This window comes from Palaemon carinicauda, chromosome 35 (assembly GCF_036898095.1).
Source record: "Palaemon carinicauda isolate YSFRI2023 chromosome 35, ASM3689809v2, whole genome shotgun sequence".
Classification (NCBI taxonomy): domain Eukaryota; kingdom Metazoa; phylum Arthropoda; class Malacostraca; order Decapoda; family Palaemonidae; genus Palaemon; species Palaemon carinicauda.
This window is the reverse complement of record NC_090759.1, coordinates 14692872-14720378: the sequence shown is the minus strand read 5'-3', so window position 1 is coordinate 14720378 and position 27507 is coordinate 14692872. Positions and strand designations below refer to the sequence as shown.

General features: G+C 46.3%; 1 protein-coding gene across 1 annotated transcript in view; it reads right to left on the bottom strand.

Annotated features, from left to right (window-relative positions):
* p47 (NSFL1 cofactor p47) overlaps positions 1–25482 on the bottom strand; it is a 191748-nt gene extending 166266 nt beyond the window's left edge. The window contains exon 1 of the mRNA XM_068358767.1: positions 25321–25482. Within this exon, the coding sequence (XP_068214868.1) occupies positions 25321–25422 (102 nt within the window). The 5' untranslated portion in view covers positions 25423–25482. The remainder of the gene's footprint in view (positions 1–25320) is intronic.
* Positions 25483–27507: the final 2025 nt, after the last annotated feature.

Below are 27507 nucleotides of genomic sequence, written 5' to 3'. Positions count from 1 at the left end.
CAAAAATTTATTTTATAATCAAAATATCATTTTTAAATATTTAACTTAGCCGGTGAATATATAATAGCTGATTCACACCCATGGTGGTGGGTAGAGACCAGAATTAATACAGTTTACAGCGTATATGCTTAGAGTTTTTGACAGTTATATCATAACAAAACCCAAATATATATAGGTACCTGGTAAGGAAGTTGACTTAGACGATTACTCTGCCTTGTTAGTCTGTCTTCCTCACGAAGCCCAGTCATCCTCTTAGGATGCTGAAAGACTCCCAGGAGCTGAAGTATCAAGGGCGGCAACCCATACAACAGGACCTCATCAAACCCCTAATCTGGGCGCTCTCAAGAAATGACATTTGACCACCCGCCAAATCAACCAGGATGCGAAAGGCTTCTTAGCCTTCCGTACAACCCAAAAACAAGATTAAAAACATTTCAAGAGACAGATTAAAAGGATATTGGAATTAAGGGAATGTAGTGGTAGAACCCTCACCCACTACTGGACTCGCTGCAACGAATGGACCCAGTGTGTAGCAGTCCTCATAAAGAGTCTGGACATCTTTTAAGTAAAATGACGCGAATACCGACTTGCTTCTCCAAAAGGTCGCGTCCATAATACTTTGCAGAGATCTATTTTGCTTAAAGGCCACGGAGGTTGCTATAGCTCTTACTTCGTGCGTCTTAACTTTAAGCAAGCATCGGTCTTTTTCATTCAAGTGAGAATGAGCCTCTCGGATTAAAAATCTGATAAAATATGACAAAGCATTCTTTGACATAGGTAATGATGGTTTCTTAACTGAGCACCATAAGGCCTCAGATCCACCTCGTAAGGACTTAGTACGAGCTAAGTAGAACTTAAGAGCTCTAACTGGACACAGTACTCTTTCAAGTTCGTTGCCTACGATCTCTGACAGGCAAGGTATATCAAAAGACTTAGGCCAAGGACGAGAAGGCAGTTCATTTTTGGCTAGGAAACCAAGTTGCAGTGAACATGTGGCTTTCTCTGTGGAAAAGCCGATGTTCTTACTGAAGGCATGAATTTCACTGACCCTTTTAGCCGAAGCCAAGCACACTAGGAAAAGCGTCTTGAGGGTGAGATCCTTCAGGGAGGCTGAATGTAATGGCTCAAACCTGTCTGACATGAGGAACCTTAGGACCACGTCTAAGTTCCATCCAGGAGTTGCCATACGACGTTCCTTAGAGGTCTCGAAAGACTTAAGGAGATCTTGGAGATCTTTATTGTTGGAAAGATCTAAGCCTCTATGTCGAAAGACCGAAGCCAACATGCTCCTGTAGCCCTTAATAGTGGGTGCTGAGAGGGAGCGAACATTTCTCAGATGTAAAAGAAAATCTGCGATTTGGGCTACAGAGGTACTGGAAGAGGACACAGATGCTGACTTGCACCAGTCTCGAAAGACTTCCCACTTCGACTGGTATACTCTGATGGTAGAAGCTCTCCTAGCTCTCGCAATCGCACTGGCTGCCTCCTTCGAAAAGCCTCGAGCTCTTGAGAGTCTTTCGATAGTCTGAAGGCAGTCAGACGAAGCGCGGGGAGGCTTTGATGAACATTCTTTACGTGGGGCTGACGTAAGAGATCTACCCTTAGAGGAAGACTTCTTGGAATGTCTACCAGCCATTGAAGTACCTCGGTGAACCACTCTCTCGCGGGCCAGAGGGGAGCAACCAACGTCAACCTTGTCCCTTCGTGAGGGGCGAACTTCTGCAGTACCTTGTTGACTATCTTGAATGGTGGGAATGCATATAAGTCCAGGTGAGACCAGTCCAGTAGAAACGCGTCTATGTGGATCGCCTCTGGATCTGGGACTGGTGAGCAATAGATCGGTAACCTTTTGGTTAACGAGGTGGCAAAGAGGTCTATGGTGGGTTGACCCCAAGTCGCCCAAAGACTCTTGCACACGTCCTTGTGGAGGGTCCATTCCGTGGGTATCACCTGACCCCTCCGACTGAGACAGTCTGCCAAGACGTTCAAGTCCCCCTGGATGAATCTCGTCAACAGGGAGATGCCTCGATTTCTTGACCATATGAGAAGGTCCCTTGCGATCACGTACAGCGTGTGGGAGTGAGTGCCTCCTTGCTTGGAGATGTACGCCAAAGCTGTGGTGTTGTCTGAGTTGACCTCTACCACTTTGTTTCGAAGAATGCTTTCGAATTTCATCAAGGCCAAGTGGACTGCTAATAGCTCCTTGCCGTTGATGTGCATGCTCTTCTGAACTGAGGTCCACAGACCCGAGCATTCCCGACCGTCCAGGGTCACACCCCAACCCAAATCCGACGCGTCTGAGAACAACACGTGGTTTGGGTTCTTGACTGCTAGGGACAGTCCCTCTCTCAGACTGATATTGCTGTCCCACCAGTTCAGGCATGCTTTTACTGGTTCGGAGACTGGGATTGATACCGTCTCTAAAGTCTTGCCCTTGTTCCAGTGAGAGGCTAGATGGAACTGGAAAGGCCGAAGGTGTAGTCTCCCTAGCGAGACAAACTGCTCCAGGGATGAGAGAGTCCCTACGAGACTCATCCAACTCCTGACTGAACAACGTTCTCTTTTCAGCATTAGTTGGACTTTGAGCAGGGCTTGTTCTATTCGGGTGGCAGACGGAAAAGCCCGAAAAACTGGACTGCGAATCTCCATCCCCAAATATAGAATAGTCTGGGATGGGATCAGTTGGGACTTTTCTAAATTGACCAAAAGTCCCAACTCCTTGGCCAGACCCAACGTCCAATGTAGATCCTGCAGACAGCGATGACTGGACGATGCTCTGAGAAGCCAGTCGTCCAAGTACAGGGAGGCTCGGATTCCCGATAGATGAAGGAATTTTGCCACATTCCTCATGAGCCTCGTAAACACGAGAGGAGCAGGACTGAGGCCAAAGCACAGGGCTCGAAACTGGTACACCACATTCCTGTAAACAAACCTCAGAAACGGTTGGGAATCCGGGTGTATAGGAATGTGGAAGTACGCATCTCGTAGGTCGAGAGAGACAATCCAGTCTCCCTCTCTGACCGCTGCTAAGACGGACTTCGTGGTCTCCATCGTGAATTTTGTTTTCGTAACAAAAACGTTGAGCGCACTGACGTCTAGCACCGGCCTCCAACCTCCTGTATGCTTTGGGACTAGGAAGAGACGGTTGTAAAACCCCGGAGATTGAAGGTCCGAGACTTTCACCACCGCTCCCTTCTCTAGCAACAGAGACACTTCTTGATTTAGGGCCTGTCTCTTTGACTCCTCTCGGTACCTGGGAGAGAGGTCTATGGGAGTTGTTACTAAAGGAGGTTTGCGTACAAACGGTATTTTGTACCCCTCTTTGAGCAACAGAACAGACTCTTGGTCTGCACCCCTCTTCTCCCAGGCCTGCCAGAAGCTGTTCAATCTGGCCCCTACCGCTGTCTGAGGCTGTGGGTAGTCAGACTCTGCCACGGGAGGACTTGGCTCCTCTCTTCTTACCTCTCTTTCCCTCGGCACGAGAGCCTCCCCTGCTGGGAGCTCTGCCACGAAAGGGCGGGATAAATCTAGACGCAGGAGTCTCGATCCTGGGTCTCACAGCAAAGGATGAAGAAGGAGCCCCTTTGCAAGCAAAGAACGCCATCAGGTCATGTGTGTCCTTCTGCACAAGCGAAGCAGCTATATCCTTAACCAGCTGTTGTGGAAACAAGGCCGCTGATAAGGGAGCAAAGAGCAGTTCCGATCTCTGACAGGGAGTAACTCCTGCTGAAAGGAAAGAGCAAAGGGTTTCTCTCTTCTTCAAGACTCCCGACGTAAAGGTGGAGGCGAGCTCATTGGAGCCATCGCGGATGGCTTTGTCCATACAGGACATGATAAGTAAGGATACATCTTGGTCGGCAGACGAGATCTTCCTACTTAATGCTCCTAATGACCAATCAAGAAAGTTAAAAACTTCAAAGGCCCTGTATACGCCTTTAAGTAGATGGTCAAGGTCCGAGGAGGACCAACAAATCTTCGGGCGTCTCATGGCCAGGCGACGGGGAGAGTCTACGAGGCTTGAGAAGTCACCCTGGGCAGAGACAGGGACTCCCAAGCCGAGAACTTCTCCCGTGTCATACCAGACGCTCGATCTAGAAGCAAGCTTAGAAGGTGGGAAGGCAAAGGCCGTCTTCCCCAAACTCCTCCTGGTATCCAACCAGTCGCCTAGAAGACGTAAAGCCCTCTTAGAGGAGCGAGAAAGCACTAGCTTAGTAAAGGCAGGCTTGGTAGCAGCTAAGCCTAGAGCAAACTCAGACGGAGGCGAACGAGGAGCAACAGCAACAAAGTGATCTGGAAAAAGATCCTTGAAAATCATCATGATCTTCTTAAAATCCATCGAAGGAGGAACAGCCTTAGGTTCATCTACATCTGAAGGATTATCATCAGGATGAGGATCAGCAACGTCCTCATCTGAAGGAGCCTCGTCCGACAACTGATGAGTCTCAAGCAAGGGAGAGACCTGCCTTGGTGGCAATGCTTGACAAGCAGAGTCCACACGCACAGGAGCATCAGTAGCAGTCCAGGACGCTACGTCATGTAACTGCTTAACGGACTGACTAGCAACAACAACAGGAGCGGGAGGACGCTCGACGTCAACTCGAGACTGCCTTGACTGCCTAGACTGAGCAGTCAAAACAACTCTTGACTGCGGTGCTTGACGCTCAACGTCAAAACAAGTCAACTTCGCTGGTTGGCGAACGTCCTGAACGTCAACACGAGCATGCGGCAGCGGCTGAACGTCCACAAGCGGCTGAAAGTCAACACGGGACTGCATCGAGTGAGGCTCTACGACACGTGACTGACGTGACTTTGTAACGTCAACAGGACGAGCAAAGGCTCGTTTGGGCGGCTGACGGCCAGGATCTCGATCAGCTAAGCGGCGAGGATCATCGTGAACCTGCTCAGCAGAATAGTCCTCCATAAGAGAGGCAAGCTTATTCTGCATGTCTTGCAGTACAACCCATTTAGGATCAACGGGAATGGGTGCGGTACGAGACGAGGGTAACGTCTGTGACTGCAAAACATTGCCTACACTAAGACTCTCGGAGCCTGTGTTACGCTTCTGTTTAGGCGGCGAGCAGTCTTCCGATGACTGCACAGGGTCAGAGCTGTCCCAATGGCTACAACCAGGACGCTGGACCTGTCCTGAAGGGACTGACTTTCGCTTTAAGGGTCTCGAAACCTTGCTCCACGGTTTCTTACGCGAGAAGCCTTCGGATGACGAGGAGAAAATCGCCTCGCTCGTCTTATGGTAGGGGCGGTATTGACGAGACACGCCTGAAACCATAGAGGGAACGTCTGTTCGTTGGTTAAAGCCTCTCGAACCCATAAGTCCTACGACATTACTTCTCCCTGGGGCATGGGAGCTTGCAAGAGGTCTCGGACTAGGCGAACGACAGGCACGAACAGACGAACCCTCGGTCGCAACACTGATAACACTTTGCGCACTAATCACTTTCTCCCCACGATTTTCTAATGTGGCACTCTGACACTTTAACTCTTTTACATCCGCCATGAGTTGATTACGGTCCGTAGCTAACGATCCAACTCTCTCGCCCAAAGCTTCAATGGCACGTAACATATCCCGCATTGATGGTTCATGAGTGCTAGTAGAGGGTTCAGGCACAACTACTACTGGGGAAGGATTAGGTTCAGGGGCATGGGAGGAGGAAAATTCTAACGATCTAGAGGAACTTCTCCTCACCCTATCTCTCTCTAGCTTACGAGAATACTTATCAAACTCTAGCCAGTCGAATTCCGAAAGTACCACGCACTCATCACACCGATCTCCTAATTGACAGGTTTTACCCCGACAATTAGAACACACAGTATGTGGGTCGAGAGAGGCCTTTGGAAGACGTTTGTTACAATCCCTAGCATTACATTTACGAAATTTAGGAATTGGAGAAGGGTCAGCCATTTTGAAAAGTCAAAGAAAGTCCAAAAACAATCCAAAGTCATCAACAATTAAATCTATCCAAAAAAGAGTTCAAGAGTTTATTGAAGATAAAACACCTGCACTGCGAAAGCTCAAACCAAAAAGAAGTACTTCACCAAGACTGTTGAAAAACTCCAGGTTAACAGCGAGTAATGGAATCAACTTGTCGATCAGACCGACAGAGAAGAACTGGAGCTGTTTACATGTATATGCGGTATCTGGCCGATAGTTGGCGCTGGTGGGCACACCCGCAACCTTCATAGCGATCGCTCGCGAGTTTTTGTGTTTTTCTGTCGAGCCGCCGGAGACGTCAGCTATTATATATTCACCGGCTAAGTTAAATATTTAAAAATGTATATTCAGACTTTTAAAACCTTCCCTTGTACGTAGTACTGTTAACAAACTACTCTTTAATGTACAGAACACTTAATGCATGTACTACAGTACCCTAAACTAAAACAGGCACAAATATTAAAGGCGATTTTATATCATGCGTTTCCTAGACACGCCAAAAAGCACAATAAAAAATGGCAACCAATGTTTTGTTTACGTTTATCTCTGATCATAATGAAGAAACAAACTCATTTACACATCTGTGTATAGGTTAGTCTTTGCATCGATTATATTGATTATTCAGTATGTTGATTTTGTTATTACCAATGTTTTACTTAATTTTTCTTAGGACTTCCAAATGAAATGTTTTTCTTTATGACGCCACCTGAAACGGCGGCGTCATAAAGTACGCTCCATCTTCGATCGTAATAAACAAACGAAGGCATTTAACGCGCATGATGAAAGTGATAAATAATGATATTACAGTAAAAGCTTTTAGAAAATATGTTATTACAAATATTATTTACCGTATCTATATAAAATCATACAGTACATACGTAGCAAAGCAGGAAAACAATTTACGAGAGAGAGAGAGAGAGAGAGAGAGAGAGAGAGAGAGAGAGAGAGAGAGAGAGAGAGAGAGAGAGAGAGAGAGAGAGAGAGAGAGTTGTTTTATGTACGTAAATGTAAATTTTAAACAAAAAAATATGATAGGTTATAACATGTATATTCAGACTTTTAAAACCTTCCCTTTAACTTAATGCATACTAAACTAAGTGCTATTAAAGTAAAACATGTATAAAAAAAATAAAGATTGTTACTGTACTCACCACGAAAGAAGTTGAAGAAAAACTTGAATGATGATGGCGATGAATTTGCTGCACAGTAGAAATGATTATGATGAAGCTGATGATGTCTTCTACTGTGCAGCCAATGATAGTATTTTACGTCTCTTCAGACGGAGGTGTCTTTTCCTGGGGCACCTCTTCAACTTCTTCCTGGGACACTTCTTCAATTTCTTCCGAAGGCGTAGTAGCAAGAGGAACTGGCTCTTTTTTGCGAGGCTGGAAGAACATTGTGATCGGAAGTTGCTGCCGCTGCTTCTTTTTTCGCTCGAAGAGCATCCTGTAGGGAGTCATGATGTCATCGATCTTGTTGCAGAATTGCATAGACCGAACCATATCCTCGTCCCACTCTTGCGACATTTCTTTCACCTCCTTTACATGGTTGCAGAACTTGGCAAGCCATTCTAATGTTAAGCTCGTTTCTTCGACATTTTCTTGGGTCTCTTCCTGCGTTTCACTGTCTTCTTCACTGGCCGATTTCGTCAGGTCTAGGTCTGCGTCAGTTAGCGGCTGGGAATGGCAGTCCAACAACTCGTCGACGTCTTCAGTCGTCATGTCGCCAAACCCGTCACCTCCAATTATCGCAGCCAACTGCACAGATTTGCGTATTGCAGAGTGTTGAATCTCAGACGGTGTAAATCCCTCGTCATCGTAAACAATCTGGGCCCACAACTTCTTCCAGCTCGCATTGACAGTAGCAGGTTTCATTTCTTGCAGTGCCTTCTGGATGTTCTGCAGGCACGTGGCTATTGTGTACTTCCGCAAGTACGCCTTCAAATTGAAATTTTCATCTTCATCTTCTTGAGCAGCATCCACACACACGCAACGAGGTCCGCCAAGGTATTCTTCGTGTAGAGGGCCTTGAACGCCCTGATAACCCCCTGGTCCATCGGTTGAATTAATGACGTGGTGTTGGGTGGCAGGAACTCAACCTGAATGCCCTCATGCGACAGATCAGTTGCGTGTCCACCAGCGTTATCCATAAGGAGAAGGATCTTAAATGGCATGCCCTTCTCTACGAGATACTGTATTTGCTGACTTGCGGGATAAAACACTGGTGGAACCAGTTGGAGGTCAGCATCTTCGTAATCCATGCATCCAGTACACGGGAAGGAGCATCAATATAAAAATTTAATACGATGTGTGAACCGTGGATACCCATAAAGTTCATAACGAGAAACAATCAGTATGGAGGACTCATTGAAAAGCGTTAAGAACGAAACGAGAGAGAGATAGGAGGGAGCCGGGCGCCATGAATGACCCACGAGGGGTCGTGAAAAATAAAACTGTTATAATATAAGCAAAAAAGGGCAAGGCCCCCTCCAAAATCTCAAAACTCATAGATCTGGTACTTAACTTAGATGGAGTGACAGTGGAGTCCGACATCTTGAAGTAAATCCAGAAAAAACCAGCGAAATTCACACACTAAGGCAAAATAAGGCTTAAAAGTTGCGTGCTATAAAAAGTCGTGACGTCACTGGCGTGGGATTGCTAGTAGTAGTAGGATGTTGAACGGCACCTCGCTGTTCGGGGATATTGACAGGAGATATCTAAATGGTGCGAGGCCTCTGGTTGTGATTAATTCACGCCCCAGTAGTATACCGACACCTTATTAAGGTGAGCGAGCTGGGTTCAACCTAGCATTCCTATACAAATTTTTCTCTGGTAAATTTATAGCAGATTTTACCTTAGAAATGATGTAAAAGGAGCTATTTCACTGGGCGGCACGGGTCTATCGCCCAGAAATAGATTTTTCCTATGTCAAAATCCCTTTTTTATTTTTCAAAGCGCGAGGACTTTTCGATTTGTAAATAGGCCCCGGCTTTAGCAAAAATCCAGCAGCATTGCCACACATCACGAGGGTAACGCGATCTTTGAACGCTTTAAAGCCAGAGGCTTTGGCTACTTCTTTAAACAGGAAAGTTCGCGACGGCATTCTCTTCCAAAACAAGCCGGTCTCATCCATATTAAACACTTGTTCCGGCTTGTATCCACCTTCAGCGATAATGTTCTTGAACGTCTCGTTCGCGTAAGTTTCAGCAGCGGCAGTGTCAGCGGAAGCAGCCTCGCCATGCAGGGAAACGCTTTTCAGGCCGAAGCGTTTCTGAAACTTTGCGAACCATCCTTTGCTGGCGGAAAAACGTTGTTTCTGAGGCTGGGAATCAGTGGATGTCCCTGGTTGAGGTTCATCTACATCATCATCTTCTTCAGCATGGTCGCCATTGTCGTCTTGAGGTTCCTTTGCCGCAAAATTCTCATACAAGCCCAAAGCCTTGGTTCGGATGGTGTTCGTATCCAAGGCTATGTTCTTCTTCCGGCAGTCGGCAATCCACACTGCTAAAGCACCTTCCATACGTACGATCGTTTTACTGTATTACGCGTGGTAACGACTCACTTCGCAGATCTGCTAAAGGTGATGGCAGCCGTCTTTCTAATGTTCGCCTCGTCCTTCTTGATGTAGCGAACGGTGGATTCGTTCACTCCAAAATGGCGGGCTGCGGCCGCGTAACTTCTGCCTTCTTTTAACATATCGAGAAGCGTCACCTTCTCAGCAATCGTCATCATCTTTCGGTGGCGTTTAGGCTCACTACCAGCCTTAGCAGAAGCAGAACGCTTGGGAGACATTGTACAGTAGGGGTTAAACAGAAAGTTCAACAAAAAGTTCAACTTAAAACAGTCACGCACAGCACAGATTAAAGTTCACAATAACGTAGCAGCATCTACCCAGCGAGAGAGCGGCGAACGAAGTGGCCGCGAAAAGATGCTGTGGGTTGGAGAAGCGGTCAAAACACCAATCACAGGCTAGATTTCAAAACTTGGGTTCTGATTCGTCATCTATCAGCACTTGAACCAATCACAGTCTGTCTTACATGCTACGTAGTAGTTACCAATTCAAATACAAGGTACTACGTATACAGCTTTACGTACGCTATTTTACGCTTGTTTTGTTGTAGGATATGTACGCTAATTCGAGATGTGATTTTTGCAACAAAGAATATTATTGGATGCAGTACTACGTACGTATACATACAAAAGATTCATGGAAAAGATGCACATCCATTACATTTGTAGTAGTAGCCATCAGCAGCCTTACACCATTCAAATACGGTATGACTGCATCTGATTTGCGTTTCATGTTCGATTCAATTTTACTACGTACTGTATAGAGTCCTTTCAATACACGTCATCCAACTTCCGGTCCGCCATCTTGGAGGACATACAAAGACGCGTTCAGTGAATAGCTATGGTTGAACTGTTGAATATTTAGCCATTTCATCACATTCACATTCACACAATGCCCAGTTTTTGCGCTATTGTTGGCTGTGGGAATCGAGGACGAAGAGATGACAAGAGTTTCTACCGCATACCGGCAGTTATTCAGAATCAGGACAAAGATACAGAAGAATTATCCAAGCGCAGACGTGACTTGTGGTTGACCAGAATATCACGGGCTGATCTTCGTGAATCCTCACTACCCTAAGCACGTATCTGTTCTGATCATTTCATATCAGGTCAGTCTCGGCTAGGCCCTAAAAGTATCATTATTCCTGTGTAAACATGCTATATCCGATCGCATGGGTGACTTCACAAGTATCATCGTCAGTTCAGTGTGTAGTGTGTGTGGGGGAGGGGGCAAATCAATTTTTAAACATCAAAAGGGGCATCTCAGATTTACAAAACAAAAATTAAAAGCGCCCATATTGGCTATATTAACAAAGGCTACTTACCTAGGTCTCTCTTTCGCTAAGGTGCTCATGCCTATATATAAATAAGTGTATATTTATATTTATTTTAATTTGTGTATTAAATTGTGCAGACATACAGGCCTATGTGATGAATAAACATTGATTATAAATAATAATAATATCTGAATGCTGGTTTAATCCGAAGGGGTCTTCAGCTTATATATGAAACATCGAAAAAATAATTAAACTTGCTCATTTAATTGCAAGGAGGCAAAACGATCATCAAAGAGCATTACAATAGAGTTTGTCCATCATATGTTTATATGTATATAAGAAATTATAGCATTTGTAACCAAACACAAACACAATGGTTAGGCATGAACTGATAAAGATTTGATATAATAATGCAAAACTTTTACATACATTTTGACAATCAAAAATTATAATACACAAGGTTAGGCTAAATGATCAATATTAGCTTTATAATTATAAACACTCTCTTCATTGGCCCAGTGTTTATCTAATTTTGGACTTAAAAGCATTAAAGGGAAAAACAAAAAATTTTGGAAGCAGATAATTCAATGAGAAATGCATGCCCACTCATGTTCTGGGTTGGCCGGCAGTACCAAGTAGTTCACCATATCAATGTATGAAATACTGGGAAAATCCTCAATATTTTGACTGAATGAATTCTGCATCTGGTATGGATCTAGGCCATCAATTAGATCGAGTTTCTGCTTGTAAAAACGCTTATCATCAGCCGACAATTGTTTGACAAAGTCGCTCTCATTGTCCATATTCGCTGTAGCAGCCGCCATGTTTTCGCTTTGTATGCCCTCCAGCATGGCCGCCGGCGATTTCCAGTGACGTCATTGAAAGCACTCTATACTGAATTATCGTATGATCACATTCTCTTTTCGTGTTTTATTTCTTTCTGTACTGAATTATATGTCATATGTAATGCAATGAACCATCAGTAAGAGCAGATATTACTAATTACAGTATTAATGGAATTAACGAAATACAGTACTGTACGTATTTGGGTCTTCATATATCGCGGTATTTTCGAAATTTCCGGAAAATCCGCGATATGTGTACTGTATATACATTGCGTTATGAAAAAAATCCGCGAAGTGGTGAATCCGTGAAAGTCGAACCGCGAAGTAGCGAGGGCTCACTGTAATATGATGGGTATAAAATGTAGGAGGTAAACCTTGTTCAATCATAGCCAAGATTGAATGTGTATTGAAAACGCACTCTCATTTTAAAGGTTCCTAGTCTTACCCTATTACTTTATATGCATACAAGGTCAAGCTGGTATGTATTACAATTACGTATCTTTCCTTCAAAATACATATACATCCTAACATGTGATACTGATATTAGATTTGGAATTTTTTACCCATGTAAATTTCACTCCTTTGAATACTGTACAGTATATGAAAACCATCAATTTTTTAAGCAATTTGTAGTTTTCCTGACTATACCACAAATTTTAAAATACATTTGTATTTTTCCCAGCTATATTTCAAGTAAATGGTCATGGGTGGTCTTGTTTTTATTGAGCATGTGGGAACTTTGTGGTGCATGGACTGAACATGTAGAGAAATAGAGAAAGAACAGGTGAATGGTGACCTTGCTCCTGCAAGAGCAAGCGAGCGAGAATTAAACCAGTGACACAGGGGTCAAGAGTAGAAAAGATCGCGTGATTAATGAGGCTCATATTCCCAATCATGCTAATGCAAAGAAATGTCTCGTTGCTCGTAAATAAAGGGAGACCGTTCACTGGTTCCTTTCACCCCACCACAACCCAAATTCTCTCCATGTGGAGCTGCAATACTGTATCATTAGGGAGAGAAACAGAGGGTAAGGAAGAACAGAACTCAATCAGCCCGGGAAAGAAGAGAAGAACGATGGCCTTCACCCTGACCGGCAAATACTGTAGGAAAGGATCATTCTAGACAACAAGAAATACCAGTTCACCTCAGGTCTTCATTTCCTCAGCCTCACTACCCTGTCATCTGATGGGAAGACTTTCTGTTGATCGGTGTCTATGATCATATCAAAGTATATCAGTCATTGAGAAGAAAGCAGTGACGACTTCTCGAGGTTTACAGTGATCCTCAGATCTTGGCAAAACATCAGAAGTTTGTTTCGGTGTTGAAAAAGGGTTAGTCCTTCAGGAGAGCTTGGTTCGATGGATCTGACAAGTCGTAGGTGGCCTGGATACCCACTAGAGTTGAGGCCCACCAGTCCAACCAGGAGGCGACGTTGACCAGGTCTTTAGACATCTCCTCCATCATCGTCGCCTCTGACTGGGAGAAACAAATCGGGGCTGAAGAGGCTCTGTCCTCCGGGGCACCTTGTCCTAACACTTCCATCCTGCAGGCTCCCGGTCGCTGCCCTTCCGGCACATAATATTTACTCTGGGACCTTAGACCCTGGAGTAATTTGGAGGCACTCTGGGATTTGGGGGCTTCAGCATTGCCCGTCACAACCTTGTCTACATGTGCACGTCCCAGAACCACGTCCCTGGCCACAGGTAGCGCTAAGGAGGGTTTCTGCTGTACGGGGGCCTCCATTAGTCGATTGAGGTTGGATCGCCAGGCATCCTCGTCGGTGGGAACAGGCTCCTCGATTCTGTGATGCCTCCGTATGAGGCCTATAACTCTTCTAAAAGCCGAATCCTCAGTTGGAGAACCCTCCGTGTCGCCGACCGCGCCCTCCGTCTGGAGCTGAGGCGCTGTCCCGACGGGCACCTCCGTCTGGCGCTAAGTCGCTGTCCCGACGGCCACCTGCGCACTAGGCCGCGGTCCTGGGACGGGCACCGCCGTGTCGGCGAGAGCTTCCGTCCTTAGATTGTCCTTCGACAATGAGGGTGAGGCTTCCGTGGGCTTGCCCGACGGAGGAAGCCGTCCCTGTTTATCCAAAGGGAGAGCCAATTTAGCTGACTCGACGAGGCTGCCTGTCCGAAAAAGCGACTCCCTCCGCTGGGCGGGTTGAGTCACCTGTTTCGCGGCCTTACGCCTGTCCGAAGAGGTCCTTGCGTTCTCGTCCTTCCGAGAGTCAAACCTGTGGCTGGAAGAGGGCCTCCTTGGGGAACCGTCTCTGGAACGCCAACTCGCAGAGCTCGGGCTCGCAGCGAAGTCCGCGAGCTTCCTGCGGGGGACGAGGACCCATTCTTCTTTGGGAGACCTAGGCTGCTACTCCTGCATTTCTTCCTCGGAGACCTGGAACGCCTTCTGCCATGCCTCGACCTAGAACGCGACCTTGAACGGGAACGTCTGCTCCTGGATCTATCCCTCCTCCGGCGGCGCCTCCTCCGCGTTTCTCCCTCCGAAGAGAACGATGAACATACCGCTGAAGACTCTGACGACTCTTCATAACACGACCGAGGGGAAGGCGCATGGGGAATGGACGGCTTCGTGATTTGCTGGGTTCCGGAGGTCGAAGGTTGCAGAAACATGTCAGGAACCGCCGAAAGAGGAGCTGGGGGAGAGTTCGGTCGCTCTACGTTGGGTAACCAGGAACCAAGTCCTTCTTCCATCCTCAACGGGGACCTACAGGGAGTCCTCGGGGGTCCCCATCCGAAGGGATCCGCTACCGGAGAGTCTACTTTATTTTGGGTGCCATCAGCTGCGGAGGTGCCTAAAATGTAAGCCCATGACGCGGGCGAAGAAACAGGAACATTTTTACCCCACATGGGGTCATCTGACGAGACGTGCCCCCCAAGCACAAGGGCAGAGTCTCCAAGACCCCCACTAAACAACACCTTCAGGCCCCCCACTTGCCTTCAAAGAGTCAGCAACCCCAATATCTCGAAGACTAAACTCCTGGGGAAGAGCCATCGGCTTCTTCCCCGCAACGGACTTACCTAGTCCCCTACTCTGGGTAGGGGAAGATGGGAGAGAAACACCGTCAGACTTCCCTCCTGGCGACGTCAAGGGCGAAGAGGTGCTTGCCTTCCTGGGAGATCGCTTAGCTGACTTCTTCTTCGTACTAAAACGAACCCACTGGATTTCACTCCACGACACACACTCCAGACACGTATCCGACAGAGAGCACACTCTACCCCTACACGAAGAGCAAAGGGAACGCGGGTTAACCTCCGGCTTGGACAAAAACGCTCCACATGACTTCCCGGCTCTAGGCCCAGGACAACGGCGGGCATGCTCCATAATGCACAACACAACACAGTAAGACACAGGAACGCAGGGAAAGGATAAGGAATACACTTGGGAAAGCACAACGGAATCAAGCGAACACACAAGAACACAAGGGAAAGTACAGGGATACCACGTGGGAGACGCGAGTCGGGGACACAAAGGGTCGCACTGAGAAAGGAGAGCGTCGGGATGGTATCACGACGCGACCAGAGAACTTACTGAGGGTCGAGACCCAAGCTAACACGCGACCTGGCTCGGGACTAGCCTCAGGGCACGTATCCTTCCGCCTGAGGTGGTCCTCACAGAGAACGGAAGTAGGGTAAACTAAACAAAACTCTAGTCGGTTGAGAGGAGATTCCAGGTACTCCTAAGAAAGCAGTTCGAGGTAAGTCTCCGTGTAGGAACAAACATGGTTTCCCGTGGCGTTCACGAAAGTACCATTTTGTTACTTTTTAATTTGAGCTGTACATTTATATGACGCTGAGAAATTAATATATAAGATTGAAAATTTGAGAAAATAATTGTACATATTGAAAAAAATGACAAATTCGTAAATAATTTGTATTTTTCCTAACTATACAAACCTTAGCTATTTACATGGGGTAATTACTTCGGCGTAGCTGAATGACGAGCCATAAGAATTTTAACGAGGGTTTACTACCCCTCCGCTAGTTAGCGGGGGGTAGGGAGGGGTAGCTTGCTACCCCTCCCCCCTCACACACAGTGGGGGACAGGGCGGGCGGGCAAATATGTGTAAATAGCTAAGGTTTGTATAGTTAGGAAAAATACAAATTATCTACAAATTTGTCATTTGTTCCGTAACTGAAATACAAACCACACTATTTACATGGGGTGACTTAACCCTTAGGAAGGGTGGTAAGTCCCTGCCATACTGGCTTTGGCTTGCCCGGGGATTCCATATTCGAGCGTTTAAGTACTCGGACAATAGGGAATCCCTGCTCCTCGCTAGCGGTTGTGAAACTGCCGCGGCCTACGTAAGGTGTGTGCGAAGATGAAAAGTGACTCATCCTAGGAAATTGACCTGGAGTTCCTCAGAAGGAAATCTAGGCTAGGACTCTCCCAATACCTCCTCGTCAGGGTATGGGGACATGACAGTATTACACTTAATACTAGGAACACAAGGAAGCATGGTCTACCTGCAGTGGTTTGAGGTCAGCTGTGCAGAGAACCCAGGATGCTGCTTTCTCCAAGGGAGGAGAGGATGAAGAAAAGAATAAGGGCCAGACAGATCTTTTCATTCATGCAGACTAACACCAGGTAACAATGCCCTCAACCTTCTGCTACTTGTCCATTAAGGAGCCTGAGGTTTAGACCAGCTGTTGTGCAGCCACCACAGGGCCGATAGAAAACGTATCGAGCCTCCTGTGGGTCATGTCTTGTAGGTAAAGGGCTGTGAAGGTGGTCTGACGCTTCAACACCCCCGCTTGCAGGACCTGCGTCACTGAATGATACTTCATGAAGGGCAGGGACGTAGCTACGCCCTTAACATCATGCGCTCTACGGCGATGTGACGGAGAAGGGTCAGGATTCAAGGCCAGGTGTAACACCCTGCGAATCCAGGCTGAGATGGTATTCCTGGTGACCCTTCTCTTCGTTTTCCCAGTGTCCACGAACGAGGCTTGAACCTGGGGACGAACTGCAGCTGTTCTCTTAAGACACCACCTCAGACTCCCTACTGGCAAGGTAGGAGATGGTCTGGGTCATCTATTACAGGACGGAGACTCGAAACCTGGAAAGAGTCGAACCGCGGGTCCGGCACTCCCGGGTTCTGAGTCTTGGCAACAAAACTCAGAGACGAACCTGAACGTTACCTGCCCCTATCCCCTTGAATGGGCGATGTCGTATGAGAGACCATGTAACTCGCTTGGCCGAGGAAAAGGCTAGCAGGAACACTGTTTACCCGGTAAGGTGGTGATCTGGTGCCTTCACTAGTGGTTCGTAGGGAGGTCTCTTTAGAGACTTGAGGACTCGAACCACGTTCCAAGGAGGAGGTCTCACTTCCGACTGAGGGCAGGAGAGAACATGGCTTCGTATGAGGAGAGAGAGTTCCAGCGAGGGAGAAATGTCTATCCTTTGAGCCTGAAGGCAAGACTTAAGGCTGAGAGATGGCCTTTCACAGCCGAAACTGAAAGGCACATTTCATCCCGCAAATACACGAGGAGCTCCGCTATTGCTGGAAGTGGCATCGTGTGGAGGGATACCCTCTCCACGCCACCGACCACAGTAACTCGCCCCTTCGCCTGGGAGACTACTGCAGAAGACTTGCGCAGGTGTCCAGACATCCTTTTCGCAACTTGTTGCAAAAAACCTCTCTCTTTGAGGAGATGCTGGATAGTCTCCCGGCGTGAAGTCGAAGCGAAGCTACGGCTTTGTGGAGGATGTTGGCATGTGGTTGTGTGAGTAACCCGTGACTTGGAGGGAGTTCCCTCGGAGGCTCCATAAGGAGTTACAGAAGGACTGGTGAGCCATTCTGCGAGAGGCCCTAGCGGAGCTATGGAGGTCATTGAGAGACTGACCGATACTCTGGTCTTGTAGAGTACTTTCCTCATCAGCCAGAACGGGGGAAGGCAAACACATCGATGTTGTCCCACCGTTGTTGGAAGGCATCTTACCAGAGGGCCTTGGGGTCCGGGACAGGGGAGCAGTACAGCGGGAGCTTGCAGTTCAGCGCTGTAGCGAACCGGTCCACAGAGGGGAGCCCCACAGAATCAGGACTCTGTAGGCTACTTGAGGATCCAAAGACCACTCGGTATCTAGTATCTGTGTCACACTGCTCAGACTGTCGGCGAGCCCATTCCTTTGCCCGGAATAAAGCGAGCTGCTAGGGTGATCGAGAGGAACTCGGGCCATCTCGGTATCTCTACTGCAAAATGGGATGGCTGTTCTGAAAAAAGTAACTCCCAGTCTGAGCATGTAAGCCATCACTGTGGTGTTGTCGATCCTCACAACCACAGAGGAGTCCGTCAGGCTTGGTGGAGCTACTGAAGTGCCAGAAACACAGCCTTCATCTCTAGTAGGTCTAGAGAAGGTACTTTCCTGGTTCCGACCACCGGCCTGAGGTCCCGTGATTCAGAACTTGGCAAAGTCCGAGAAACTTGTCCCGATGGCGAAGAAGGGTTGCCTTCGCGTCTGCTAGGATCAGCCAGGAGTCCAGGAAACGGAGGAGACGGATGCCGATACTGTGAGCCCATGAAGAGATCAGAGTGGACATCTCGGCGAACACTTGAGGTGTTGTGGAGAGACCGAAGCACAGCACCTTGAACTGGTATACCTGTCTTCCAGGCTAAATGCAAAGTACTTCCTTGAAGACGGGTGGACCGGGATTGGAAGTACGCGTCCTACAGGTCCAGTGTACACAAAGTCTTGTTGTCTCACCGCAAGACTGACCGTGTCTGCCGTCGCCCTGCTGAACGGAGACTGTTTGACAAACCCGTTCAGTGTCGAGAGGTCGATGACCGATCTCCAGCCTACAGACGCCTTCTCACAGGGAGGAGTCAATTAAAGAAGCCTAGGGACCCGTTCGCAACCTCTTGGAGGGAGCGCTTCTTCAACATGGTCTGGCCTTCTGCCCGGAGGGCCCCTCCCCTTATCGATCCCTACCCAGGGAGGAGGGAGGGGCTCATTACCGACACTGGATCTATTGAAGGAGGCAAGCTCAGAGAGCTGGCCCTTGGCCTTGTCACTGGCACTCTTCATTCCCCGAGACCAGGGCAAAGCTGCACCGGCCCTAGGGAGTTCCTGGGTGGCGTAGATTCGGTCCCGGACCGTATCCTTCCTTTCACGAGGAGGAATCTCTGGGTCTGGGGTCCCCTTGTAGTTCCTCCTGAGGGTCAGGACCTGCAAGAAAGAGAGTTCGACCCCTGGAGCTCTCCTCCTGATGGACTGGCAGCGAGGTCTCCCGTCCCCAGAGGCTCTTCCTGGGGAGACTCGCAGACATGCTCCAAGGGTCCATCTGGTTCCTGTCGGGTCCTTGCGGAAGACTGGGCCTTCGGTTCCCTCCTAGGAGGGAAACAGGACTCCAGCAATGAAGGATGTAAGGCTTTCGCCCCCTCCGTACGAGAAGATTTCTCAGAAAGAGGCGGGGATTCCCCCTTTGGTGTGATGGGGGAGAGGACCAGATCTTCCGACCCTTCTGGGGATGGGTAATGCTCATCCACAGGGGAGGGGGAGGAAGTCTGAGGAAGGATAGGAGCCTGCGTAAGGACTTGCGAAGAGACAGGATAGTCCTTGGAGGAGATACCATGTCAGGGATACCTCTCTCCCTCTTCAGGGGGGGAGGAAGTTGCTACTGATTAGTGACCCCAGTCAGAAAGCACAGGCTCATCGCCTGCGTAAGCGCTCTGACCACGGTGTCCCACCTGGGTTGCTGACTGACCGTCGCGCTGTCAGATAGTCCCTCTGGAGGGAAGAGGATCGTTCGATCCCTTGGAGGAGTTGACACATGAGGGTTCGCCCGTAGAGAATCTGCAATGAAGGGAGAAGAGACCTTTGACCTGTCCAGAAACCTCCCCTCCTCCGGAGAGGGCGCTGCCCTGCCCTGCGAGGAGGGGAACGCGAAGGTGGCCTGACCGCCAGAATCCCTAATGTAATTCGGGCGTGATCGTGTTGGAGAACGGTGCGCTGATCACGCTAAAAGCACAGTTCTGGGTAGCGCGTGAATGAAACATGCGTAGCAGGATAACCGTGCTCGCGCGCACCTGTACCCGCAACGGGAAGGAAGCTACCGTAATACGTAGTAATAATAAAAGGGTGAACGAACTTAAGGAGAGAGAGAGAGACCGTAGTCAAACAAAACTCCCAAGTTCCCCACGCTGATAGACCAAGTTCCCCGTAGGGAAGGAGGAACAGCGGAGAAACATATTAGTAAGTAAAGTCCAGCGATGACGATTCCCCACGGCGCCCGCCGAAGGGAGACCGAAGGACCAAGGGAGAGATCGCGACCCATGAAAAGTCACCGTAGTGGCCTAAGACCACACGGAGAAGTTGTCGTACAATGAGTGGACTTCATACACACACACAGCACAAACACTGAAAAGGAAACTTACTGTATTTCTATACTCAAATATATACATAAACATAAGAATATTTACATATATATTAAGTATAAGAAAAGTAAGTAATTAGTAAGACAAACCATTACTGGCTGCCATGCGAGGACGGGACAGACGTCTGTTCATTGTCCGAGCCAAAAGTGAAGAGAAGCAGTTCACCGGTGTGTGAGGGGGGAGGGGTAGCTAGCTACCACTCCCATACCCCCCTGCTAACTAGCGCGGGGGTAATACACCCTCGTTAAATTCTAATGGCTCGTCCTTTCAGCTACGCCGAAAGTAAACCCTATGTAAATAGCGTGGTTTGTATTTCGGTTACGGAACAAAGCTTAGTTGTATCAAACCTAGGTATTCTTTCCATCTTTCTATTGGGTGCTTTCAGATTTAATTTCAGTGGCAATGAGGAACTGGTGATCACTACCAATATCGGTACCTCTATAGCTTCTTACATTTCTCAGAGTCATCCTTCTCTCTTTATTAATGGCAATGTGATCTATCTGATTTTTTTTAAATGACGCATGGTGAAGTCCATGTATACTTGTGGATGTTATGTTGAAAAAGAGTACCTCCAATGACAAGATTGTTTGCTGAACAGAAACTTATGAAATGTACTCCATTTTCCTTTAAAACTTCGCCAAAACCCTCAACACCCATCACATTCTTTATTCCTTGATTACTTCTTCCAACTTTAGCAATCACCAATCACAATTTTCTTATCTCTCTCAGTGATCTCATCTATTACCCTCTGCAGTCCTTCATAGCATTCATCTTCCCTTTCTTCATGGGAATCATTTGTTGGGATATGTGTGTGTTTGTGTTTTATAAAATTAGGAAGTCTGGTTGCAGACACAGAAGAGAAGCTTGACCGATTAGTGACAGAATTTGGAAGGGTGTGTGAGAGAGGGAAGTCGAGAGTTAATGAGGGTAAGAGTAAGGTTATGAGATGTACGAGAAGGGAAGGTGGTGCAAGGCTGAATGTCATATTGAATGGAGAGTTACTTGAGGAGGTGGATCAGTTTAGGTACTTGGGGTCTGTTGTTGCAGCAAATGGTGGAGTGGAAGCAGATGTATGTCAGAGAGTGAATGAAGGTTACAAAGTGTTGGGGGCAGTTGAGGGAGTAGTAAAAAATAGAGAGTTGGGCATGAATGTAAAGAGAGTTCTATATGAGAAAGTGATTGTACCAACTGTGATGTATGGATCGGAGTTGTGGGGAATGAAAGTGATGGAGAGACAGAAATTGAATGTGTTTGAGATGAAGTGTCTAAGGAGTAGGCTATGGCTGGTGTATCTCAAGTAGATAGGGTTAGGAACAAAGTGGTGAGGGTGAGAACGGGTGTAAGAAATGAGTTAGCAGCTAGAGTGGATATGAATGTGTTGAGGTGGTTTGGCCATGTTGAGAGAATGGAAAATGGCTGTCTGCTAAAGAAGATGATGAATGCAAGAGTTGATGGAAGAAGTACAAGAGGAAGGCCAAGGTTTGGGTGGATGGATGGAGTGAAGAAAGCTCTGGGTGATAGGAGGATAGATGTGAGAGAGGCAAGAGAGCGTGCTAGAAATAGGAATGAATGGCGAGCGATTGTGACGCAGTTCCGGTAGGCCCTGCTGCTTCCTCCGGTGCCTTAGATGACCGCGGAGGTAGCAGCAGTAGGGGGATTCAGCATTATGAAGCTTCATCTGTGGTGGATAACGGGGGAGGGTGGGCTGTGGCACCCTAACAGTACCAGCTGAACTCGGTTGAGTCCCTTGTCAGGCTGGGAGGAACGTAAAGAGTAAAAGTCCCCTTTTTGTTTTGTTTCATTTGTTGATGTCGGCTACCCCCCAAAATTGGGGGAGGTGCCTTGGTATATGTATGTAAAATTAGGAGGTCGAAGTAATATTCACGAGAATAGATAGATGAGAGAGAGAGAGAAATTTAGATTTGAACTAGGGGAGAAATTTCCCCAAGTTTGAGAGCCCTCATGCTCGTCACAATTCTTCAACATGAAGAAACCACATGGTTACACCATGAGGGTCTGGATACCCTGGCTGGAGAGCGGTGACTGCGGGTAGATCTGTGGGAAACAGATTTACTCTCTAAGGGGGAAAGGAGATCTGCATCTGACAATTGGCACTTGCAGGCCAGAGAACAAGAGGAGGAGCCCCTACAAGGCGCTGGAGAAGGGCCGGTTGGTGAGTGCTGATGCCCTGACGAGCAACATGAAGCCCGAGAAGGAGAATGTCGGGATGACTGTCTCCAATCTGAAGGAGAGCCCCTACGATCTAGCAAATGACGACAGGCTGGCGAACACCTAGGAACTGGTAAGCAGCGAGTCACAGGAGAACTAAGCCCAGCATGCGAACAGCGAGTAGCTAGAAAATGTCAAGCTGCTAGTCATTGGCAAGCAGCTGACAAATACTGTGAAGCTGGCAAACGGCGAGCAGCTGGAGAATGACAGGAAACTATCGAACACTTAGAATTTGGAGATCGAAGAGTTGTCGGTGAACGACGAGCTGCTGGAGAAAGACGAGCCGCTGATGATTGACAGGAAACTGGTGAACAGGGAACTGTTGGTGATCAGCGAGAGGCTGAGAATGATGCACATTTGGTGACTAACGAGTCACAGGACAGTGACGAGAAGCTGGAAGTCTGCAAACAGTCGGCAAACCACGAACTGTGGGAGCTCGACAAGCTGTCGGAGAATCGGGAGATTCTATGGCAGCTGGCGAACCACGAACAACTGCCATGTGGCAAGAGGTAGAGTGTACCGGTGAACAGGCGACCGCCTCAGGGCTGGCAAACAGAGTCAGGGGAGTGCCCAATAAAGCAGGCGAGGGTCGGGAACCAGATGGCTGTCGGCAAGTCTGATGAGATTTGTCACGTTATGACAAGTGACGATCTCTAAAGGAGGTCTGTGGCTGAGGTGATGAGGAATAGGTGAGCAGAGAGGTTCTGGCAAGTAACGATCCTCCGATGGGAGGAGGAGAGCCAAAGAGATCTCTTAGTCAGAGGTGAAAGAGAACTTCTGAAGCGTCAAGGAGGACCACGCACTTCGTGAGCTCGTCAGGGACAGTGAAGATTTTCCGAAGGGGAGGGCTATTCAGCAGGAACAGGAAGATCTCTGGAAGCCCTCTGGATCGGGGTCTCTTGGGGGAATCTCACTCTAGGACGAGAGCGATGCCCGCCCGTAGGAGAGATCGGCCTCGGACTTTGCTCCGCCCCCGATGGAAGAGTCGGCTCAGCAAGGGGGGAACACCAGTCTTCAGCAACGGAGACAGCAGTGCCGGAGAAAGCAGGGTGGCAATCATTAGCAGACAGCAGTTGACATCTTAGGATCTCGTAAGCCCACACTCAGCAATGACAAGGGATCCACCTCCAAGGAAGTTGGTGTTCGCTTCCTCTCCACACTGAGTTGAAGGAGCTAAAAAAGCGCCTTCTTCGAGGGAGGGCCGGTCAAACCAAGGGACGGCCAGACCTGAAAAACATCAGAAATAAAACAAGTCTCACTCGGGAAGAGGGGCAGAGCCAGTTTGCTAGGGGAAGCAGTACTGGCCGTAGAGAACCAAGGTTAACCTTGAGCTAACTGGTCTATGCTTCTATTCAATGGTTCCCCGGGGGAAACCGACCGAACAGAAGCTTTGGGGGGAGGTCAGGGGGTGGAAGAAGCTGCCTTGGTTTCTTCGACTTTGAGGAAAACCCCAAGTTGATGAACCTCTTTTGGACTTCTTATGCTAGAGTCCAAACTTCTTCCACTGGGAGGCAGACCACTCCCAGCATTCAGGGCAAGTGTTATCCTGGTCACAACGCCACCCCCGCCAGGCAAGACACAACAGATGCGGGTCCATATCAATGGATGATATGAAAGTCCTGCAGGAACAGCCCTCAGGTACTGGGCAGGTCCGCATGAGGACAGCCAAGAAGAGAGCACACACACGCACACTGAAAAGAAAAAGAAACAATAGCGATTAGTCAGTAATGGCAAGTAATTGGTGAGGGGTAAGAGCAGCAATGTCCAGTCTCCACCTAAGCCAAGAGCAAAGTGGGTACACAGCCAAGGTGTGTGAGTGAGCGAGGTAGCTATTACCCCCACCCCGCTGGCTAACTAGCGGGTGGGTGGTTAACCCTCACTTAAAATCTAATGGCTCGTCTTCACGCTTTGCCGAAAGTAATATCCCCTATAAATAGCATTGGTTTATATTTAGTGACAGAACAAATTTATTTTCATGACCAAAATCAGGAAAGTTAATGAAACAAGACATACGTAGGTATGTTGCAAAAAATCCTAGAAGGCATCTGGTTGTATACTTAAGTAAGGCAATGCACATGAAAGAAGAATTTAAAAAGTCCCAACTGACCACAGTAGACTGCAAAAACTGATGATAGCAAAGTATTGTCCCAAATGATTTCAAGGTAGAATGGGATAAAAGTAAGCCTTCACGTAAATTAAGCTTGATTATAGTTAAAACTATAAGCTTGGAAGCTTTGCATCTATCTATTATGCAACAGAGTGGCCACAAAATCATTTTAAGGAGTGAACAGTTAGGAAACAGGAACGGGGCACCAAATATGTTTCATTTCTATTCTTTGCAACTTTGACAAGTAGTATCTCATATAATGAGTAATATCTCATGCACAGTAACACAGGCAATTGGTGGTTAATTTTTCCCACTGTACTTACGTACTACAAGGTTTGGCGAATAAGAACAGTGTCTCAGTCTGGTTTAGTAATTGAGGGATAAAGATTTCAGGGTATGTTATGTGAAAGGATATATACTCACCATATTTATTGCAGTTTAAAAAAAATTTGGAGTGTATGTATGCTAGCGGCCATCTGTAAGTATGATGACTGCCGACTAGGAATACAACAGTTTAAAGGGGGTAGCATTAGGTAAGTAATTAAGGACACGGTTTCTAGGCTAGGTTCGATGGAGAAATTTAGGTTAGTTGGTGTCCATTTTCTACACAAGCGGGAGGAACTGGCCGCTGATATACAAAGGCTCCAAAGAAGAATTGCATTGGTAAATCATAGTAAGCTAGAAATATTACCAAAGGTATAACACAGTAAATAAAAAATATTACCCAGATTTTTGGAAATGTAATAAAAATCACAAAATTCTAATTCAAGACGTGCTAATGTACCCTGCTTTAATCTACTAAGTGTAAACTACAGTAGTCTAACAGAGAGTTAACATTAATTAGGATAAGGAAACGTAGTCTGGTCCCTTGACAGATATACCAAACCCTCTTAGCCTAACCTGTCCAATACAAGAACAAATTACAAATCTTCAATAAATTTTGACCTGACCTCTAAATTCCAAGCTGCAGATTCCAAATAAAACTTGGCTCGTTCATTGTCGGCTCCAGAAATTGCCGCAAACTGAGAAATCAGTGATTCTTGATCAGCCATGATTCGGGTTTCTTCAGCTGATGGTGTTTGGTCACGTGACAGTCTAGCTGTCCGAATGTGTTTCGACGACTTCGTTGTTTGAATTTAACGTCATTGTTCACGGTCATCTATGATTTTCGCTGGTCATGGAGGATAACTTAATAATTTATCACAGGACACAGCTTGTATAATATCATAAAAAGCCACTTATAGAATGGTCTTATTAGAAAGAACTTTCTTTGGTCACAAATTTACTTCTAAAATCGTTATTTTCACGAATGTGCATTTGACAATTAAAAATCTAGTAAGAAAACCTTTACGATTGCATCATTCATAATAACTTTATAAAACGGCTTTACTAATCATCTAATAGTAATTATATAGAAAATTAAGTTATTTTGAAGTTAATAATACCATCTTTCAAAATCTAACATCAAGTCGACTATGCATCATCGAAGAGGAAATATCTGCAGTGCCTACATAGAGTGCCATATACGTTATCGAGAATTTTTCCATAAGCAAAAGTGTGCAACATATACTAACAACGTATTGTCGTGACAAAAGAAACGCAAGATTTTTAGATAGGTGTTAATTACATTAATATTAAACACACCCCATAAATCATCTTTGACAAGCTCCATCTGCAACCATCAACGGGGTTAAATAAACTATACTGTTTTACCAGTGTTTATTTTTTTTATGTAATTTTGACTGGCATGTCTCTATTAAACCCCATAAAACATGAATGGATAACAAATACTGTGTTTTACTGAACATGTCAATATATCTGATATGTGATTAACTTTGTCATTTTATTTAATTTCAAAATAACTCGAATAAAAATGTTATAGAATAAAGATGAGTTTCGCTTTTCCTAACCTGAAACTGATGGGAAAATACACCGTAGAATACCACAAAGTCTTGCATTTAAATACAATATTTGTATCTATAGATTTTATTTTCTTTAAGTATGCCTATTACGACAGGAAGGCAATTTTTAAACAACCGTGAATATCTTGATTCTTGTCTAGTACTTGATTCTTTATCTCGAAAATCTAACAAACAATAAATTTCCCCTACAATAAAAATACCCATGGTATGTATGGTTTGATTCAGATACCATACGAGTTATTTTTTCTACGCTGCTAAAGTTTTTTCCTTTACTTTAGGGGCTTCTTTTCTGGTCCCATATACCAGGGGAACTACTCTTTACAGGTCATTCACAGTCATTCTATCATATTCATTCCAAGGCATTCAGCATTTCACACCGCATATTGCTCGTTCATTGTCAAATTTACACCATCGGAGCACATGGAGAACAAGAAAGGCTTCAGTTTTCTCTTGGAAGCCTTAATGTCTTCAGTCTTTCGGATGTCTATAGTGGAAACTTATTGCATAGTCTTGGGGTGTATATTTAAAGGCTCTAGGGCCTACAGTAGTAATATAAATTTCATCTAGGTTAAAGAAATGTGAAACCATCTGTAACTATTCTCGTATAAACACGATTTGCTGGCTGCACTATTTATAGCAATTTTCTTAGATATTTTGGATGTTTGATTTTGATAACTTGACTGATTATTGTACAAATTTTAAACTTACTTCTTGCTTTGATAGGCCGCCAGTGTACATCAATTTATGTAGTGGTGATCTTTTCTCAGGTGTGAAACCTTTTATCAGTCTTACTTCTCTATTTATTATGTTTTGTGATTTCTGTAGTTGCATTTTTAGTAGATGGAATTACAATAGTCAATCCGGGTTATAGCACAATTCAACGCAAGATTTGTGCATTCTTCTTCTTACTTGTGTACTTTAGACTCTCTCTCTTAATATTATAGTGACCCCGTAAACGTCCTCTCCTACATCACGTTTTCCTTAGTGGTATTACATGCACAACTGTATCAAAAGCAGCACTAAGATCAAATAATATTAGAATACCGCATTTGTTTTCATCCATCATTCCCAGCATATCTTTTACAACAGAACAGAGAGCTGTCTCTGTAGAGTATAATTTTATGTGAGCAGACTGGTTGTCTGGCAAAGCTTCTATTTCTTCTAAGTTGTTCAAGAATTACGTATTAACACTTTTGAAATAAAGAATAGATTCGA